Genomic DNA, 21,596 nt, shown 5'->3' on the forward strand with positions numbered 1-21,596 from the left:
ACAAAAGATAAACATTATGATTTTTAAATGTTTTTCTCACAGGACTCCGTAGAGCTCAACAGAGAAAAACTCTGGCATATGGTGTAGCGGTGTAATTGATAAGCATAAAGACCCTTTAAGAAAATAAATCAAACTAGTGTTTTGTTTATGTTGAGCGCCCATTGCCATAGCCATATCCCACACAGGTGAATAATATCTCAGATTCCTCGCGCATGACGCACTGCTATTTTTACAGCCTTATACAAACTATCACTCTAATAACTCAGGAATGATGGCCTAAAAAAGGAGGAAAAAACTGGGCACCGATTCTCCCAGAGCAGCACCTAAAGGTGATGTGTCCATTTCAATTGGATTATCCATGTCAGTCTTTTTGATGTGTCCCGGTGAAGTCTGTACCACTGTCACACAGCGTTTCCTCCATCTTTGATCTAGCCCGGGGTGTATCTGGAGGTCTGGAGACTTTGACCAGATGAGATTAATGGGCAAATTGGATTGTTCCCATGATCCCCGTGGAAGAAACCCATAAAACAACAAGATTTAGAGCGTTCTCACTGCTCTCATCAGGACTTTGAACACGACTTTATTTTTGCAGCAGCGGTAGTTGTAATAAGCCTGTGATATAAATCCAATTTTATGGGAGTAATTTGTTCAGTTCCTTACCAAATCGTATTAAGGTCACAGTTTCATTGCATGTTTTACGGACAAAGGTATTTTTGATAATACTTGCGCACAATAAGGTTTGTGAACACTGAAAAGGAAATGGCACAAAATCAGACAATAAGGACTTTTTAGAGTTTGTGATTTTTAAACGTATCAGCTGGATATTTGAAAATATTCAACCAGCAAAAGCTAAATCTGGCCATTAACATCACAGGAATCCACTTGAATCATTTTTGAAATACAGATTGGATTTCTTTCTGCGATTTAAGGAGAAAACTGATATCACTTTCACACCTATGGTTTGTTTGCCAGACTCAGTTTAGCTACCAGCAAGAAGAAAAAGCACTCTGCCCCCTTCTATTGTTAGAAAATTCACCTATGGCTCCTATAAATGTGATGATTTCCTCTTACAAAATAACCCAGTGCAACAAAAAAAACCTCTAATAAACTACTCGGAGAAACTTGGCATTGCATCCTTCTGTATATTTGGGAGAGCAGGCTTCACATTTCCACATGCCTCTAGGTTTTCTTATAGACTGTATATTACAAAGGATCAAGCAGTCGGTCTAAGGACAGCGACTTTGCAAAGCCTTACACCCGTAGTCTTTAAGATGATCAGCAGGGGGCAAAAAGAAGCCCTGTGAAAAAAATGAACCCACTACCCCAAAAACTTGTAACTTCAACAAACACTTTCCTGATGAATTTATGGTCTCAGTCTGTCACTTTAAGTTTGTCACATTTAGTGGAAAATGGAAAACAAATAGACATGCATGTCACCACAAGTTGAAAGTGCAGTGTCCTTGGTTTCTCAATCAGATACACCACTTGCTTGTCTTTAGTTTCAAAACACTGATGGCGATGGCCAAGACTCTATACTCAACATCTGGCAGGCGCCAATATAGAAAGCATCCCGATTTCAACCTTAAATCGAGCATACAAGAAACGTACTCTCAAAAGAAAAACTTTAATTGTTCAAACCATTAAAATATAAAATAACTTAAAAAGAATAAGAATTAAACTCAGTGACAAGTCAAAACAAACTGGGAAAAAAAACACTGCAGCAAAATTAAAACTGAATGCCTGTCAAACACCCGTAACACATATAAACACAATACTTATCCAACTTTTTAGCTACAGTCAACAAACACAAAAGACCTCACAAATCTGTGAGGCGATCAAAAAGTATCCCTGCACTGTAGGGAAACCTTGCCACTGGAAGCTTTGTAGAGCAGTACAAGGAAGGTGACTCCGAGAGTGCTCAGAGCAAATCTGGTGGTCAGAGACCACATCCTCCTGTTGTTATGGAAACCAGGCTGAGGCGGCTGACAGGAATCTTTGAATTCTTCCATCTAAAGAGAGGACAACAAAGTCAGATTAACATGGGACACGCACATAAATACGAATGTAAACATAAAAACACACATCAGACCCTGAGGTAAGGCCAATCTGAACTAATGCAGGAAGTACAAGGGTCACAGGTCAGTTTAATCTAATCCAGTCCGGATTATAGCAGTTGCACTAGTCAGACCAGTGGAAGGCTTGAATGGGTGGGAAACAGCTGCTCAGTCACTGTTGGGTGGGAATCAAATTGAGACCAGCTCGATATGTGAGTGAGAGCATGTCTGGTCCCATCTCACCACCACAGCATGACTCAGACCTGAGTCACTAAAACTTCCTGTGCCAAATCCTCAGGGATTCATCAGTTAAAGTCAAGTCACAGAGAAATTATGCTGCCTCTGATTTTTCAAGCTACAGGGTGACACTGTCACACTAAATCCCAGTCATGTGAGAAGGTTGGAGGATACAAAGGGCTTAAATTCTGTTTAATACCAGAAATTATGACTTAGGAACCTGTGGTTTGACCAAGAAGGAAATGCTTCTGGTAAGTGACAGAGGATGGTATTCTAACAGGAGGCCGTTTTTTCCACTCATTTACATCATAATTACTTTTCTTTAAACAGACGAGCACAGTCTGTTTGTGGTAATGTTACAACACTAAAGTTTATGTTATGGTAATTTTAATTTTTGTACTTTTCTTTTTAAAAAATACAGTTTGATAAATGATTTCAAACTATCACGATTAACATGATTTTCAGAAAAAATGACCTCTGAATGCTGTCCAACTTCTGCTAGAGGTGGGAATTAAAGATCTCATGGACCAGGGCCTTTACCAGACACGCCCAATGCACACTCACTGTCCAACATCCTCTTCTGCCACCTGACCTCCTCTCTTCTCCTGAGTTTCCAGAACGTACAGCTACAGATCTGATGATAAATTTTCAAAACTGACCGTGGACCTGCGGTCGAGTGTCCTGTTGCTATGTGCACTTTCAAATACATTTATGTTTTAAAGGGTGTTTGCACATAAGTCCAATAACAAAAATCGCTTGGGTTCAGATCAGGCACTGTTCTCCCAAGTCACGTTCCTCCAAGTCACACTTGGATGAGTCCAGCCCCTCTCCAGGAGACTGGTTACAGACCCCAACTGTGCACTAAGCTTAGCCCATCTGTAGCCAGTATTTCTCAATCTCACAAACTAGCTCAGGCTTTTATGTCCCCTCTCTGATGGCAAGGCCCCTACAGTACTTCTGTAACCCCTATGGTACCAACCCCTAGGCTTCTTCCTGTGAGTGGTGGGCCCACATTAGCCAGCCCATGTCTCCTCTTTGGCTGCATCCACCAGGGCCCACGGGCTAAGGCTCAGCCAACAGGGTGAGTGGCCCAAGGAATCTTATGCAGTGTCTTTGTGATCATGTATTTTACATGTGGCATAAAGTCTAGTGTAGTATGTTCTGGTGTAACATTTGATACATATAAAAACAAACAAACAAACAAACAAACAAAAAAAAGCAAATTTCAAATTACTTTTGTTGTATTTCAAAAAGCCTAACTCATCAGTTTCTCTGCTATGATCAAACTTTCCATCACTATGAGATTTGGCACACAGAAATATTTTTTTAAAATGTAGCTTCATACCTCTTTTCAGTTCAGTAGTTTTCTAAAGGTTCCACGCACATGTTTCCATATCTCTGTTGCTATGTGTTTTAAAATGCAATGCAAAATATTTGAGATTGTCTCATAGCAAGATACACAGGCCTCTCCTTTCTCACCATAAAAGCCTACACCTCCCTCTACCTTCAGCATCAACGTTAAATTTCTGCTACCAAATACAGTGTAGCTGTGCCTGTCTAGTTTAGCATGCACACTGAATCATGTCGCTCTGAAGACCACAACTAAATTACAGGGTCCCAAATATAATAAGACTCTAAACTGATATGCAGGCAATGTGTAAATGGCTGGAGTTTGACATGAGTGTACTTAACTTCACAGGCCTCAAGGTCTGAATTGCAACACAATGCTTCTAGGTGCAAAATAAATTGTCGAGAAATGAAGCCTTCCTCCTGCCACTGTAAAACTTGCTAAAGCTTTTAAGTGGGGTATACTGGCACCTTTTAGTAAGCCAGTTCTGCACCTACTACTATCCCACCTCCTTTTCTTACAACATGCCCACACCTCTACAGTGTGCTCTTTTCTCCCTTTTTAAACTCCCTCACCCCGCCAACCCGAATCCTTTCCTTGCTTCCCTCTGCCCCCACCCTTGCCTTCCCTCCACCTCATCGTCTGCATGCTGACAGGTCGATGTCACAGCAGCTCTGACTTATGGGCTGTGAGGATTCTGCTCTGTCAGGAACAACTCTCTCCTCTTGGAATACAAATGCAAACACGCACACACACGCACATAGAGTCAGGTGCACATATGTAAACACTCCTGTACATACCTGTTCGAGCTCGCAAGAATACATATAACACAACATGTAACTATGGCTTTTCCAAGCTGCTTTTAATCCTCAGTAGTGCGAAGAGTAACAGTGAGCACTGTATGAAAGCAATTTAAATTGACTTGGATGTGCTTTTAATGTAATCACATATATATCAGTATTAGTGTCAGGTCTGACAGATTTTACTCTTATTCATACTTTTATCTTGTTACCAGTGCATTGACACATTTTGTATTTACTGTTACAATCAACAACAAATGTCATTTTATTGTATTTACATAGCACCAAACCACAACAACAGCCACTTTGTATTGTAATATATTGTAGTACTCCACAATAATACAACCATATAATACAACAATTTTTTTCTCCAATGTTGTTACAGCTGTGTAGAGGCCAAAATTACTACTCAAAAACAAATATACTGTGTATAGATTTTTTTTAATTTTTATCATTTCAGTGATTTATAAGATAAATAATGTCAAAATGTACATGCGTGTGTGTGTGTGTGTCAACCTGGCAAAGCAGATTGCGGAGGCAGGTGACTTCCTTTTGGAGATCTTTTGTCTGGACCACTAGCTGGTTGCAGATGGTCTGAGCCTCCTTCTTTGGGTCCAGGGAGAAAACCAACTTCTCAGAGGCAGAGAGAGATGGTGATGATTTTTATTTCACAAATGTAGTGGGACGAAAGACGAGATAAAAGGAAGTCATGTGCAAAAAAATAGTGAATTGAAAACTTTTAGCTGGAAAACACATTTTCCATTAGATCTGTTATACATTTTATTTATGAAATTTTTAATAGACACAGAATTTGGCCACATAGTTGTTTATCTCTTGGTTGGTAAAATCCTAATAACTGGACAGGTAAAGAGGGTATGAGCTGCACCTGAGCGGGTTGGCGAGGGAATCGATTTAAGACGTCTTGAATGGTCTCTGTCAGGTAGCAGCACTGCTGACTGATACTTATGAGGAAGTTTTGCAGCTCCTCACTCCTGCAAACATGTGGAACTTATGAGAAAGGCCTGATAAAATGATCACAAAATTTTTAATTAAAAAATCAATCTTTTCATTCATAGGGTACATATCTTTCATGTTATTCTGTTTAACCTCCTAAGACCCAAACTCTTTCATGGCATGCATTTTTAATTTCTCTTTGCTATTTGGGCTGATTGGGACCTGATGAATGTAAAGCCAAAGAATTACCTAATTTTTTTTAAACCTGATTTTTGTTTCTGAGATTAATAAGATCCACATATGAGGACATTTGTTTTAAATTTCGACAGAACAGTGGCAGTATAATGTCCTCATAAGTGGATATCAGGCCTTGAGAGAAAAATTTAGTATTTTGGTCTAGACAACCCAAAATGTGATGTCCATTTATGTGGACACCATGTCCTAGGAGGTTAATGCATTTTAACTGTATGGCAAATATTATTAGTCATAAAATATTATACCACTTATCAAGACATTTATCAAAAAAGTTGGTCCTAGATTTGACTGTAAACAAACCTTCCTTTAAAAAAAACAAACAAACAAACAACAAAAAACAAAAAAACAAGGTCCTATACAAACCAGCTGGTTGGTTACTTAATAACCTGAAAACCAATCCTACTTAATCTTTAGACAGATGAATAACTCTCTCTGATATTTAAAAATAAGGTCAAGTGGTTTACTTGTCTAAAAACTAAAGCTGAAAGGAAGGTCCACATGAAAAAAGCAAGGCAGAATTAGCTGAAGATGCTCAGCTATGATAGTGCAGACTAATTGGTAGTTTGGATGAAGCTTTGCATTAACGAGCTCCATGCATTTTCTTGGCGATAACCTTAACACGCTACAGCAAACCGAGCAGGTGGCCAAGCCTTGTTCGCACCTCCTCCTCGCACTAACCCAATGCTGTCATCCCTCTCTGAAAACATGCACCTTAAATGACTAGTTATTTAGATTAATCAAACGCCGTCCCTCTCTATTCCCATCCTCTGGACCTGTGGAATATTGATAGCTCTTATCTTAATGGTACATTTCCCTCGTTGAGGGGACTGGGCAGCCAGCCACTCCGGCCCTCCTCACACTCTGTCACAGGGGCGAGTAAACACTGTCAGTCAGCCTGTGCTGCACCCTCTCCTCCCTTCTTCCTCCTGTTAGTTTATCTAGGGGGAAGAGAGTGATGATGGGCCTGGGTGGGCAGGTCGTTGAAGGCATAACAGACATTATGTTTGAGTGCTGACAGAGGATGCATGAGAGCCACTGAAAATTATTTATCTGGGGATTTTTGGGAGGGCTGGGAAACCATTAAGCTCCCCTGTCTTTTTCAAACCAAACCCAGCAAATGCCTTGCTCAGTGGTAGCTGCTGGGAGTGGAGTGATACGCTGTTTGGCCAGTGAAACTATTTTTAGAATTTCATATACCACTACAATATCATAATCAAAGTGCAGACTCAGCTTTGATTCAAGCAGTTGAACAAAAACACAGCTTTACCACTGAGACATGGACCAGCTTTCTCTCACACTAAAAACATATTCAGGCAGATTTAGACCTGCAATTATTATTTTTATATTGTTTTATGTTTATTGTTTAACCTCCAGTAGAACAGCAATGCAATCCTTCCTTACAAGGCTTTTACTTTGCCATAGGTAATGTTTACCATCATTTTAAAAGTCAATTCTTATATATCATCAAAGTCAATTATTTTTAAGGTTATATTAAGATGCTAACAAATGAATAATGAAACATAAGCTAGGTTTACAACTTCAGGACAGTACAATAATCCTGAAAAACAACATACCTGGTGCTTTACTTTACTTGCTTACATTTGAACAGTCTGGGCTTTACAATTTTTTGTTTGGAGGTGGAGGTGGCTTATGTAGTGCAAGCCACCTGGCCCAGCAGGTCTTCAATCACCCATTGTCATGCCAAAACATTGGGGTACTTTTAAATATATTTGTCTCCAAAATAAACTACAACCCTTAAAACATATTATTAAACTTTTCAAGGATTATGATTTGATTTTTGGAACTGAAACATGTCCCTACAGGTCAATAAATAATGAAAGAAAATGTTAATCATAGTTGAGCATTATTAAGCAAAGGATACCAATCTGTGACAAATTCAAAAACTGCAAACGAAAAAGATTGTATGACTGAGCTTCTTATCCCCTGACTTGCAAACAAAACCCCAAGATACTTTAAGTCTACCACTTGGAGTAGCAACTCCTTCCAAACCTTTTGTAGGCACTTAACCCTTTTATGGCTTAACAGCTACACCACATATTCAGGATAAAAGACATAAAGACCTCTTTCCCCCCATTTCAGACTTGTTACAACTACTTAGCTAGATTCTGCTGAAAACAGAATCTGTACATGTGAACAAAAACTCTCGAGACCCAGAAATGTGATAAATGCATCCACTTGGCAAGAAAACATCTGTAAGATTGTAACCTATGGTGTATAGGAACAAATACTGAAGTAAACTAATAGTCCTTTCCAAGCATTTTACCACTGCTGCCAACTATGTATCCAACTTTTTTTTCAGTGTTTAGATCCTGAAGGAGCTTTTGCAGAGTTCTAGCCCTGATAAAGATTTTCATCCCAGTTATTAACCGACTGACTGGGGTGTCTCTCATCCTGCAGGTGAGAAAGGCAAAGAAAATGAGTCCTGTTTAGCAGAGGATTCATTAAGTGATGGGGTGCGGTGTGATGACTGTCTGGCCTCTGACGCTCTGTTCATTGCAACCACCCATCGCCTTCACCTAACAAATCATTACAGCTCCGCTTAAACCATTAAGTCCCAGCTTGGGCACGGCTATGGAGATAAGGGGGAGGGAGATAGAGCCAGGACAGTGAGATGCTTATAGGGTTGATGGACGACTTCCAGTGGAGGAGGACAAATGGAGCATCACAAAAAGATGGAAGTGGGCTGAATGTGGGGGAGGGTTTAAGGTGTGGGGCTGACAAGTGTTTAAAATTTTGCTACTACTGTCAACTTTGTTTCTGTCTTCATGCAGAGTGTTTGTGAATGTTTTTTTTACTTGCTCCTTATCAAATATTCTTGGCAGACTGAGGTTTTCAAATTCTTTCAGGATTGACAAGTTTTCTGACACCAAATTCTACAATGATTTTTATGCACCGAAGAAAGCCCTGATTCAATTAATTTTCATTCTAATTTGAAGACCTCCATCCTGAAAAATATTCACAAGAAAACCTCTAACAAATTGAGTTCAGTTCCATTTAAATCAATTTCATTTATATAGTATCTATTCCCAGCACCAGTCACCTAAACATACTTTTATTTAATGTAAACACCTTAAAATATTTGAAACAAAACTCTGTGAGCAAGCACTTGATGACAGTGGGAAGGAAAAACTCCCTTTTAACAGGAACCTTGGACAGAACCTGGTTCAACGAGGGGCAGCAACTGCAACTGGTTGTGGGGGGAGGGGAGAACAAAGAGAGACAGGACAAAAGGTCTCTCTTTGCCATAGATGAAGGAGGCAAAAACAAAGGAGTGATGTAAACACACAGAAAATAGTGAAGAAGTGAAGAAGAAAAGCTCAATGCATCACGGAATAAAACCGCCGGCACTGTCAGCCTACTGCATTGTAGCTAAGGAATGGTTCAGGGTCACCAGATCAAGCCCTAACTACAAGCTTTGAGAAACAGAAAACTATTAGGCATCATTTTAAAAGTACAGAGTGTGTCTGTCTCTCAAATCCAAACTGGGAGCTGGTTCCACAGTAGAGGGGCCAGAAAACTGAAGGCTCTCATTTTTAGTTCACACTTTGACGACTCAGTCAAAACACTGCCTGGTTCTGGTGTTGAATACACTGTTGAGAACAATACAGTAATAAAATGCTAACTATTTTTGTTTTTAAAGAGCAAAAAGTAAATAAATTGATAAATAAAATAAAAAACAAAAAACAACATCTTGGCACCAAGGAAGGCTTCAGGGTAAACTTAAGACTATATATGTTAAGATCTGTAACCTTACCCACTGTCGGCAGGTCCCAGTTGCCTGATTGTTTCCAGGTCCACTTTGTCCAGGTGCATCTGTTGCACAGCAGTCAGCACCTTCTTCAGGTCCTCTGGGTCTGTGACACCAATCTGGAAAACAGACTGACAGTCTGACTGACAGTGATTACACTGGTTTTGTCTTAGCGCAGCATTTGATGTTGTAGATCGGGGTGGGGAGCTCCAGACCTCAATGGCCGGTGTCCTGCAGGTTTTAGATGTGTCTTTGATCCAACACAGCTGATTCAAATGGCTAAATTACCTCCTCAACATGTCCTGAAGTTGTCCAGAGGCTCGGTAACGAACTAATCATGTGATTCAGGTGTGATGACCCAGGGTGATATCTATAACCCGCAGGACACCGGCCCTTGAGACCTGGAGTTCCCCACCCCTGCTGTAGATCATAATACACTAGTAAATACACAGAAAATCTGATGAGTCAGAGGAACAATTCTTACACCCTCACTACATACAACCTCAAAACCTCAAAAGAAGAATGCAACATATCACACATGCTGGACTTCCTTGTATAACATACAAATGCACATCATAAAGCAGACAACATACAAACTGAAGAGGAAATGGCATTCCACTCATTTAGAAGATCTTCATGTAGTCTGAAAAAATAGGTTGTTACTCTATTACAAAAAAATGCCATCTGTAAAGCTAGGAGACCTTACTATTTATCACTGATTAAATAAAACAGGAACAACCCCAGGTTTCATTTCCACATTGAAGCCAGACTGACAGAGAGCCAGACCTCTGTTAAACCAAGTATTCACTTAATTAGCAATGACTTTATGAATTTCTTCACCAAAAATGTAATGCAAATGCAGTTTCTTCCTCTAAATCATCAATGTGCCTTATAGACCCCATTCATACAATATAGTATAGTATACCGTATTTTCCGCACTATAAGGCGCACTTAAAATCCTTTAATTTTCTCAAAAATCAACAGTGCGCCTTATTGTCCGAAAAATACGGTAATTATACAGTATGAAGAACCTTGGACCCCTGTAGCTCAGGGGGTAGAACAGGTCTACTAATTAGAAATCTGGTGGATTGATCCCTTGCTGCCTCGGTCTGCATGCCAAATATCCCTGGGCAAGATATCAACCCCAAGTTGCTCTCTATATGTGTGTGTGAATGTTAGAAAGCACTTGGATAGAAAAAGCAAAGAAAGTGCTTGTGTGAACGGGGCGAGTAGTTGTATAAAGCACTTTCAGTGCTCAGGTAAAGTAGAAAAGCTCTATATAAGAACCGTTCCATTCATACCACTAAAGTGAGATCTTCTCCAACCGAAGCTATTGTTTAAAAAGAAGTTTCAAAACAGTATTACTCAGAACTGCTTTTAACTAATGTAGCTACACCATAGAATTAATATTATATTTTCTATCATTTTCCCGTATTCTCTCTTTTAGTTTTATTTATTTATTTTTCTTTGTGACGCACTTTGAACACCCGGTGCTTGAGCGATGCTATATAAAGTAAACTTTTCTGAAGTTTAATCATGCTTCCATATAATTTGATCAGTTGATTGCCTCTAATTTACTGTGAATTATATACAATGTATGCAAACATTTTGCATACATTCACCTTTTACACATTTTTGATTTCACTCCCATACTGCAGAAGTAAGTGTAGTACGTATCCGTTTAATCTCTTCTTAAAGGGTGACATCAGCAGCTACTCCTCTCTCTTTCTCGGTCATCATCAAATCTGGCAGCCAGAAAAGAGAGCTGACAGACACACAGATGTTACAGACATCCTCTACCTTCTTAAGGTCGTCCTCCTCCATGGTCAACAGGTAACTCCAGGTGATATCATTTTCCTGTGCATGTGTGTATGTGGAAAGCCAAAAACAGAAAAGATCACTCAACATTTACCAAATCAAAACTTCACAACCTGAAGCAGATGTACCTGCATAACACTTTTCCATACAGTAACAGAAAGCCACCTGCAGCTGTCAAAGCTGGTCCACATAAATCAGATAGGGCCTAAAAACAAAGCTCACCCCGAGTTTAATTCAGGCCACGCTAATCCAGCACATTACATCTATTATTTAGTAACCAAGTAAAATATGTAAACTACAAGACACATTCCTACAAGACACAAGCCTAGACATATCTGTGTCAATAAGGCAGCTGTGCTCATTTCATTGTAGCTCACCTATTACATCAATAATATATCACACTGTGTCCAGTAACACACCATATCTGCTCAATATCCTAGAATTTTTGAGATAAGAGAAATCTTTCATATTTAAAAAAAAGTACTATGCATTCAAAATATGCATTTTTGATCAGAGAAAAACACACCAACATACAGACATATCCTATTGCAGGTGCACTAGAGTACTTACAGTCATAATGTCAGTGAGGTAGCCCAGGTTAAGGCCATGCAGGAGGAGCTCCAGGTCATCAAGCTTGCTTACACTGAACAGGGGAGAACAGGGGAGTTATTACACAATATTAACCCATGTGGCTAAGGGTGTGGACAACTAGTCAACTAAACACTTCTGCACTGTCCAGTTTACAACAGAAACAACTTTCTCAACCAAATATTCATAGCTTTTAATAGATTTTTAATAAACTTCACACTTTACTGTTGAATCTAAGATGCCATCCTCAATCTGATACCATAGAAAAAATGTCCTTAAACATATAAACTTCTTTATTAAAAACTAATTTTAAATCGCTGGCGTAATGTTAGCAGACAGTTTTTTTTATGTTAACATTGTACTCTGTTGACCGGACACAATGAAATGTTAAGATGGTGCCCAAGTTACCAGATATATTGTAAAGCATATGTATAACGTTAGCTACTGCAAATATTTAGTCTATGAGAAAGAACTGATTTCACAACAGCAATGACCAGTTAGCTTAGTGAGGGACACTTTTTAATTACAAAAATAAAACACACTATATCTTTGGTATCAGATTTTTTAAAAATAATATTTTTAGGTTGTATGTGGTAGCACTGTGATTCTGGTGAATTTGCACTATATTTTGTGCTGTGTCTAAGTTTTCCTGTGCTTATAAGTGTACTTGTTTTTCTATAGCATTTATGCTAAAGTTCCAGAAGAACTCCCTGTCTACATGAGGGCTGCAACGACTCGATGGCATAAGATTATAAAAATTCATCGACGCTGTATTTTATTGTCAACGTGTCATATACTAAAACTACTTAAATGTGTTTTTGTAATTGCAATACACCACAGGAAGCTATCGGGGCAGTATCACCTACACTGTCGAGACAGCACCTCTCAAGCTCCCAGACTGGGGCATGAAGGATAAACTGCCCACAAGGGAATTTTTCTTTTTCTTTTTTTTCTTTTTAAAGTCAATTAAAACAGATTAATTGGCATTGACCATCTGAGAAACAATAATAAATATACTGCCTGACCAAAAAAACCCAAAGGTCACATACTCTAATATTTCATTGGACCACCTTTAGCTTTGATTACGGCAAGCATTCTCTGTGGCATTGTTTCAATAAGCTTCTACAATGTCACAAGATTTACTTTCACCCAGTGTTGCATTAATTTGTCACCAAGAGCTTGCATTGATGCTGCGCAAAGCTTCCTCCAGCGCATCCCAAAGATTCTCAATGGGGTTAAGGTCTGGACTCTGTGGTGGCCAATCCATGTGTGAAAATGATGTCTCATGCTCCCAGAACCACTCTTTCACAATTTGAGCCAATGAATCCTGGCATTGTCATCTTGGAATATGCCTGTGCCATCAGGGAAGAAAAAACCCATTGGTGAAATAACCTGGTTATTCAGTATAGTCAGGTTGCTGAACTGTTGCTGAACCTAGACCTGACCAACTCCAGCAACCCCAGATCATAGTACTGCCCCCACAGGCTTGTATACTAGGCACTCGGCATTATGGGTGCATCACTTCATCTGCCTCTCTTCTTACCCTGATGCGCCCATCACGCTAGAACAGGGTAAATCTGGACTCAGACCACATGACCACCTCCCATTGCTCCATAGCAAATTGAAGCCTTTTTTCCCAGTTTGCCTCACTGATTACTGGTTTCTACACAGCTGTTCAGTCCCAATCACTAGAGTTCCCTTCGCATTGTGTGTGTGGAAATGCTTTTACTTGCACTAGTAAACATAGCCCTGAATTCTACTGTTGTTTTTCTTCGATTTGACTTCATCGCCGATCACAATCATTCAGGATTTTGTTCCGGCCACATTTCTTCCTCGAAGACGATGGGTCCCCACTATCCTTTCACTTTTTAATAATGCGCTGGACAGTTCTCTACCCAATTTTAGTAGTTTCTGCAATCTCCTTAAATGTTTTCTCTGCTTGAAGCATAGCAATGATTCGACCCCTCTCAAACACACTAACATCTCTTCCACGACCCCGAGATGTGTCTTTCGACATGGTTGTTTATGAAATGAGAAGCAACTCATTGCACCACTTGGGGATAAATAACTTGTTGCCAGCTGAAAGATAATCGCCCATGCAGTAATTGTCCAACAGGAGGCTTGTACCTATTTGCTTAGTTAAATCCAGGTGGTGACTTTTTTTTTTGGCCAGGCAGTCAAAATATGTATCTAAACAAACTTTTAATTAGTAGCAGTCTTTTCTATTTCTGTTTTGTCCTGCATTAAACAAAGGTGTATAGATGAGTTTGTCCTGAAAAGAGGCTTATGCACCTCTCAAATTGCTGAAGTCATGGAAGAGAGCATCTTCACCATGGTTATCAGCAGCTGAGAACATCATTTCAAAGATAAGAGCAAGCCTCACTCCAGAGCACATCCACTGCAGTCGTGAATCCATGAACGATCATCTGTAAACTTTGGAAACTCGTTATTTTGGACTGGAAAAAAAAAGCTTTTTGATTTAATTTCTAGCTTTACTCAAACTTATGGAACTATCTGAACTATTTGCACATTTTTTGTTTAAATTCTACTAGCACTTTAAGTAGTGATTCATTTTCAGAAGGTTTTTGAAAGGTAGTGACATTTTTTAGATTTTTTGCTCCCATTTAACAGCATAAAAAAATTCATTACCAGAGAATCCCTACCAAGTGCGGTACTTGTTGGGACAGGATGGGAGTCAAAACGTATTAGATTTTCTGACTACTCTACTGTTGATTAAAAGAAGAAGAAGAAAACAACAATGCTAAAAAGCTGAAACTCCTGAAGTGCTTTTGAGGATCGATCTGCATTTTTTACATTTTCATTCTTTCTAAATCAGCATTTGACGTGGAGGTCAAAGGGGTAAAGACATCATTTTCTACTTTCAGGATCAAAAGAGCAACAAGGAGTACGCACACATTAGAGTAACCACAGAGTACCCGCAGTTCCAGTCTGACTGCTGGCATGACGCGCTTCAGAAATTAGCTTCTCTTCTCATGATGTTCATAACATGTTTAATGTGTAACATGGTTTTAACGTCTTTGTAGCCGACAAGAGAGAAAGGCAGCTAAAATGTTTACAGCCTCTAATTCACAGTGCCAGACGTGGTCTAAAATTACATTTCTGGCTGATGATAATTGCCCAGCAGTGCCTGAATGGACTAAACATTCATGCAGAAGGTTTATTATTGTTTATGTCTGGTTCGACAATGGTTCAACAACACCTGCCACACAGACACTGGTTCACTAAGAATCCAACAGGGGCCATTAAGCTACAGTGACGACTGGAATAGAGTTTTGTAATGACAAGAGATAATTGGTGTAAAGAGGAGTTGTATGAACAGAGTCCATCGTCACTCAAGCACTGACAATCAAGTCTGAACACATATTGTTTTTACCTGTTGTAAACTCACAGCCCTGTACAACCACAAGTTTTCACGGACAGGAATTAAACAACAACAAAAAAAGAAGACAAACAAGTTAAAATAATACTACCATATTGATAAAGCACTTTAGAAATCTGAAGCTTCTGTGATGATGGGTTCAGAATCGAGAAACCTTTTAAGAATGTTACCTATTGCTGCGTAAAAAAAACCAACCAACCAACCAAACAAACAAACAAACAAAAGCCCTAAATGCATGCAAGTGAATGCTTTTAGGGCATTCAGAGTTATCTTACCTCTCCTTGGGAGTTGGAAATTCAGAGTTAGTCTTGAAGAATTTAGATAGCGTGTCCTCCATGGATCCAAAGGCCTGGACATTAGAGATTTTTGAGGAAGAGGCCAAGATCCTCGAAATCTGTGAACAAACGCATATTCATGAACTCTGTAAGATTAAGTAGCTGATGGTAGAAAATGTTTTTGACAGTACAGCATACCACAAGTGCATCACTGTAACTTTAAAATAACTCAAAAGTTGCATAAGCCCATCCAATGAGTCAAACTAGACCCTTTAGTGGGTAGATTCATGCCCCCAAACCAATTCAATTAATGCTTATAAGCATTATAATACTGCATTTCTGACATGCTAAAAACATATAGGTGGCATGTAAAAGCATCTAAGTACTTTAGGTACTTGTCTGTGTTTGAAGCTCTCAGCCAGATCAGCAGGGCTTTTGCCAGTCTTTGTCCTGATGGTTTTGTCTGCTCCCAGCTGGAGGAGTTTCAGCACTGCCTCCTCTCTTCCATACTGCACTGCTATAGCCAAAGCCTAACAAAAAAAATAAATACATTAGTTACATACATAAGGTCAAAGTACAAATGTTATCATGATAAAAATTATGCATTATATATTACACTGTGCCCTCTGTTACAGGGTCTGCTACAGTTAAACTAAAGGCCCCCACATAAGAACTTTGACTTGACAAACATAAGTAACACACTGTGTATCCATTGCGTTCCTGGACGTTGATTTCAGCCCCATGGGACACCAGGAGGTTGATGACTTTACTGTAGTTGTCCCTGGCTGCCAGCATCAAGCAGGTCATTTGGGACCTGAGAGGAATAGCAGGCAAGAAAACAGAGAGAAGATAAGGACAAAGGAAAAGGACAATTTTAAGAAAATAATTTAGATGGAGCAGTAACCATTCTGGGGGTGGAGAGAATATATGGAAGCAGCAGAGAATGTGAAATGGACATTAGTCTTTTGAATGAGGACACAGCAAGTACAGTGACCAATGAAAATGGGTACACATATTAATAGTATATGGAAAAACCACCAGGGTGCAGTAGATACCATGTTATAGATAGTCCTTCAGGTTGGAGCCACAGTGAAGCCTATACTACTACGCAACTGAGCAACCACATTCATTCAACAAGTGTTTGATGAAGATTGGTGATTTTCTACTTTGATCTTTCTTATGTCTTTGTTAATAGACACATTTATATAGCACTTGTCTGTTTTTACTGAACACTCCCAGGCTTTCTACACTACAAGCCACATTCTCACACACAGACACACACCTACCAATAAAGTGATTTATTCTATACCTTTTATTCTCTACAACATGCCTACGTATGCATTCCTTATCTTCCCAAGAGACTGAGACCCAGAGATTGGACCCATTGTTGATTAAGGTGACCTGCTCAAGCTCCTGAGTCACAGCTGATGACCCATAAGAAACAAGATGTTTTGGTACCATAATTCAGACAAGATAAGCAGTTCTATGGCATCATAGAACTGGGGACTTGTTATAGGTATGCTACCTACACTGAGTATTTTTGATTGATAGTACAGTGGGAACAGGTAGAGATTCCAGAGTCACAGCCCAAACATCTTCAAAACATCTGCAGGTACTTGTACTGCCACTTTTTCAGCCTTATATATTAACAAAATACATCTGATATACCACTATCACTGAATTATAAAAGTAATGAATTCAGTGATAATTGAAAAGTTGCAATAATACTGAAATATTGAGACCACAACTACAGTCTGGATCCTTGCACTCTGCACTAAAACAGCACCCTGCTGAATCAGCCTCTGGACAACGGCCAGTGTTTTAGTGCTTGCAGTGTAGCCAGTGGACTTACTGTTCTGTCTGTTGGACAACATTTATGAATGCAGATAAAGTTTTAAAAGATAATAAAAAGTGAAAGAGTCATCTGATGACATGCAGGCTAAAAGAGCCATCAGTCTTGAGTGCTACCTACCGAGTCACAATCACTACATGGTTTTCAGAATTTCAGAACCCTATAGCTTATCAACCAGCTGACTAACCATCCGTTCCAAGTGAAAGCTACAAAGCTCAGTAAAAAAAAAAAAAAAAAATAGCAGTATAATCAACCAAAGTCCTTCTAGAAGCAAGTCTTGTCTCTCATCAGCCATCCTGAAATGCATGAAGGCAAATATTTTTAAGTATTATTTAACCTCCTAGGACCTGGCGTCCACATATGTGGACATCACATTTTGGGTTATTTAGACCAAAATACTCAATTTTGCTCTACAAGGGCCTGATATCCACTTACGAGGACATTATACTGCTACTGTTCTATCAAAATTGTAAATGAATATCCTCATATGTGGCTCTGATTTTTCATAAAAACAAAAATAAGGTTAAAAAAAATCTGGTAATTCTTTGTTTTTACATTCATTGGGCCCCAATATACCCAAATATCAAAGAGAAATTAAAAATGCATGCCGAGGAAGAGTTCGGGTCTTAGGAGGTTAAGTTAAAAAAATTGTAGTGGGCACAGAAATTGAAAATTATATGCTCAGATTTGCATACAAATTTGATATAATGTGCTTGAAAAGCTTTCTGGCTTGTTCCAAAGAAAGGTGTTAAATTTTCTACCATCATTGTTCGTTCACCCTTAGATTTCAGTTTGAGATTCTTTGAATCCCATGTCTCTCATCCATCAGCTTCATGAATGAAGATAGACTTGAAAAATTATAATTAAAATAGATATATAATCATATGGCAGCTGACATTTCATTTCAGCAAATGCAAATCAGCAAATTCCTCTTCTGATCTCCATTTGGGCCATGTACCTTCAAATCCTGCTCAAACTTGACTGATAAATAGAACTCACACTAAAAACGGCCAGGAAAAGGGAAAACACTATAGTGATAAGTGAAGATCACTTATAAACATGTCCATCAAATTCCAGGGAGTCTTAAAACAGTGCCCTGGTTTTAACAACTTTAACCTTTCTTGTTTATTATTAGTAGTTATAGTTAGTTATTAGTCTATTGCCTCCATGTGTTTGCTTCCACTTAAACACGGCCTTATATCAAATAACTTCTGCTACAGTAAAGTACGTCCTCTGTCTTATCACCTGTGACTCAAACATAACAGGCAAGAAAAATACATCAATCCAAGGGCTGGGAAAGTTTAGGGGCCAATTTATCACTTCACTTAATTCTTTTATGAGGAACTGTGTCTGTCTGTGTGCGTATGTCAAACATTTAGAAAAAAAAACATCAGGAAGTAAATAGGAGGCATTTTAAAGAATAATCCATAATTCACAATTCACATGCAATTATGCTTCAGCTGATTCACAGGTCTAAAACTTAAATAAGTAAACTTTTAGAGATTAACTAAGTTCAACACGATATGTGAGTAAGCCTAAAGGTAAAATTGTGATCGGGAAAGGTGTTTACATAACTGCCAGCAAATCATCTTGAACTTAGAAGTGCCCCTAGACAGAGGTGATGTTTGTGAAACGAGTCCAAATCTGTGCAGCACATCAGAGGTTTCTGCTGAACACCAATGATGATAAGCAGTAAACGCATCAACATCTTCATTTAACAAATTCCCAGAAATCACAAGTTAATGTTCCATGTGAACTCAAACAAATGTGACAATGGCTATGACAACATCTTTAGTAACATGCCTCTGTGCTCACTAATCAGTGGCTAGAGTGGCAAGAAAACAAGATAGGAAGGGTCATAAAGTTTCTGCTTCCATGCCCTCTCCTATTTTATTTTCCCAAGGGTTGTTATGGTGTGAGACAGGCCTCAAGGTCACTCACAGACCACTTCTGTGTGTTCTCTGTATGTGTGTCCTTCACACTGTGAGTTCTGGACCGTTCCCAAACAGTGGGCTGATCAATATGCAGACAATTTAGTATAAAAATTGTTCCTCCTATGAGGAAGAACAATGACTTCCAGAAATATCTGACTCACTGCACCTTGGTCAGCACTCTCAAATAGATTCCACAATCTAATCTTAAGATTTTACGATGAATAAATTTACATAAGCACCTGGAAAGATATCTTCTCTTTAGTGACAAAATAACTATTGCCAAATAATGAATCTTGAGCAACACCTTTCCTCCCTATAAATGACAGTAAAGGGAAAAGTAACTCATTGCTGCTACCAACCTACGCATAGATAGTTAGTTTGGGTACCTGTGAGGACAGGCGAGCCAAAGTGCAAAACAAAAAAGTTTAAAACAAAAAAGGAATACGAAGAATTACATAAAGGTAAAGAAGCAGTCATGCAAACATCTCCAATGTTATAACAAACTCAAAGCACATCACTTTTGAGTGATGCAAACCAACAGAAATTGGTGCCAGTGATGTGAATAGAAGAAAAGATGAAAAAATGAATCTGATGTTCTGCTGAGAAGGCCTCTCAGCTGAGGTTCTCCCAGACTGTGGATTCTTCTGCAGGTACTGAAAATCACAGAAACTCACAGATAAGCCTATTGTGGCTGTTTTGGGCAGCTGGAGAGGTATGATTCAACTTTTAAATACAGACAGGAAGAAAGAACAGAAACAATCACATTTGTAAGACTGATAAGACCTAAACAAAATAGCATAGGTCTTCCACAAGCTGGAATTTACTCAGGGCCTTCTTGACGTGATGTTCTTCCCTGGGCACTGTGTCTGTGGGGATGGTTTTCGCTCTATGTTGTGGTGTCCTGATGACACCCAGTTTATGCTCCAGTTCCCCCATTGAAAACGCTACGTCCAAATGAACAGAATCAACCTTTTGGGAAATAAGTAAGAGCTTTTCTTTTTTTTCTATCTCAATGAAGAATCTCGATTTTGACTTTCTGTAGAAAAAAAATTGTTGAGAAGCAGAGATGGGTATAACACCATTCATAAAGCTTTCAATGTCAGCAGACATTCTGCAGCCTCCTTTCTAATTAAAATAAATACTAATACAAAGTAAATATTTTTGCTACATCACAAAGTTTGCAAACCCCTCATGTTTTCCAAACTTTTTGAATGACTGCAAGGAAAAAGCCACTAAAAATGTCTCTGAATGAGCCCTATCCGGTGTGTACATTACCTTTAATGCGTTTAGCAAAGATCAGCACAGTGAAGGTGGAAAAAAAACAAAAACAGGGGACACATGGAGGCAATGGACCCCACATTGTGCTCCTGCAGGACTGTGAGAGATGACAGAGAATTCTTGTTTACCCTAAAACGGAGGAACGAGCAGCTGGTGTTAATCATTGGTTTGATATTCAGACGTAAGAGGCGATGAGGAGGTGGGGAAGGTTTATCCTCTGCACCCACATGAACCTCACATTCTTTTTCTTTTTTTTTTATGTTGGGGGCTGTTGGCCCCTCTCCTCACCCCCTCCCTTCATCTACATCCTTCTGTGTCTTGTTACTTAACTTCAAATGTTTTGTCTGGGAAGGAACCAATCAATTTCCTAATGCTACAGCCTGTCTTTTTGTATCAACAGGGGGTTTCAGGTGGCATGTGTCGTGCATGTAATGACATTCTGGCTGTGACAGTGTGGCAGAGGATTAGGGAAAGCTAAACAAGGCCACTGGGGGGCTGCACCTACACTTTGACACAGCAAAATTCCACAGATGGTAACAGTAAAAGTGGTTCAAGAATGGTCTGTCTTCATTCTTTTCCATGAGAGGACATTTTTCAAGTTCTTTTCTGAGGCAGGAAACCAGAGTTTATATCCAATCACTGCAGAGACTGATGGATACCAAACTTACCCAGCTTGGGTACGGGGCTTGTATTAATACATGCAGCCATAAATATAATTTAGAATATAAAAGTCAAATTCCCAAAGTAGCTGCTTAAGTCCTTAGGGTCAATTAAGACACACCTTTTTGAGTTTTACATTTTTTATGCATGTATAAAATATTTGTCGTCGTCGCTTTAGCTGGCATTCAACACCTCTTGAAGTTAGCCACTGATGCTTCAATTAAAGCAGTCGTCACTTTTCCATGTGTCCCTGTTGCAACACACCTGAAAAAAAATGAGTAGGTCATTAGCAAGACTCTATAGAACTTGACTGCATGCTGGAGTGGCAACTCCTAACTCAACTCCTAACCCTACTCAAGTAAATTTAAGTAAAT

General features: G+C 39.1%; 1 protein-coding gene across 2 annotated transcripts in view; it reads right to left on the bottom strand.

Moving 5' to 3' along the window:
- Positions 1 to 953: 953 nt before the first annotated feature.
- The window catches only part of asz1 (ankyrin repeat, SAM and basic leucine zipper domain containing 1), a 35,213-nt gene continuing 14,570 nt past the window's right edge, over positions 954 to 21,596 (bottom strand). Inside the window, exons 5-13 of one of the 2 annotated variants that reach the window (XM_084934268.1) lie at positions 16,201 to 16,312; positions 15,894 to 16,028; positions 15,499 to 15,617; positions 11,806 to 11,878; positions 11,218 to 11,274; positions 9,424 to 9,536; positions 5,326 to 5,431; positions 4,956 to 5,069; positions 954 to 2,009 (exon numbers count right to left, since the gene is read on the bottom strand). In XM_084934268.1, coding sequence (XP_084790394.1) covers positions 1,836 to 2,009; positions 4,956 to 5,069; positions 5,326 to 5,431; positions 9,424 to 9,536; positions 11,218 to 11,274; positions 11,806 to 11,878; positions 15,499 to 15,617; positions 15,894 to 16,028; positions 16,201 to 16,312 — 1,003 coding nt within the window. In that variant the 3' untranslated portion in view covers positions 954 to 1,835. Of the gene's footprint in view, positions 2,010 to 4,955; positions 5,070 to 5,325; positions 5,432 to 9,423; positions 9,537 to 11,217; positions 11,275 to 11,805; positions 11,879 to 15,498; positions 15,618 to 15,884; positions 16,029 to 16,200; positions 16,313 to 21,596 lie in introns of both variants that reach the window. The other variant, XM_084934267.1, reaches the window with a different exon arrangement.

Source organism: Perissodus microlepis, chromosome 7 (assembly GCF_051167445.1).
Source record: "Perissodus microlepis isolate ML-2025 ecotype Zambia chromosome 7, ASM5116744v1, whole genome shotgun sequence".
Lineage (NCBI taxonomy): Eukaryota > Metazoa > Chordata > Actinopteri > Cichliformes > Cichlidae > Perissodus > Perissodus microlepis.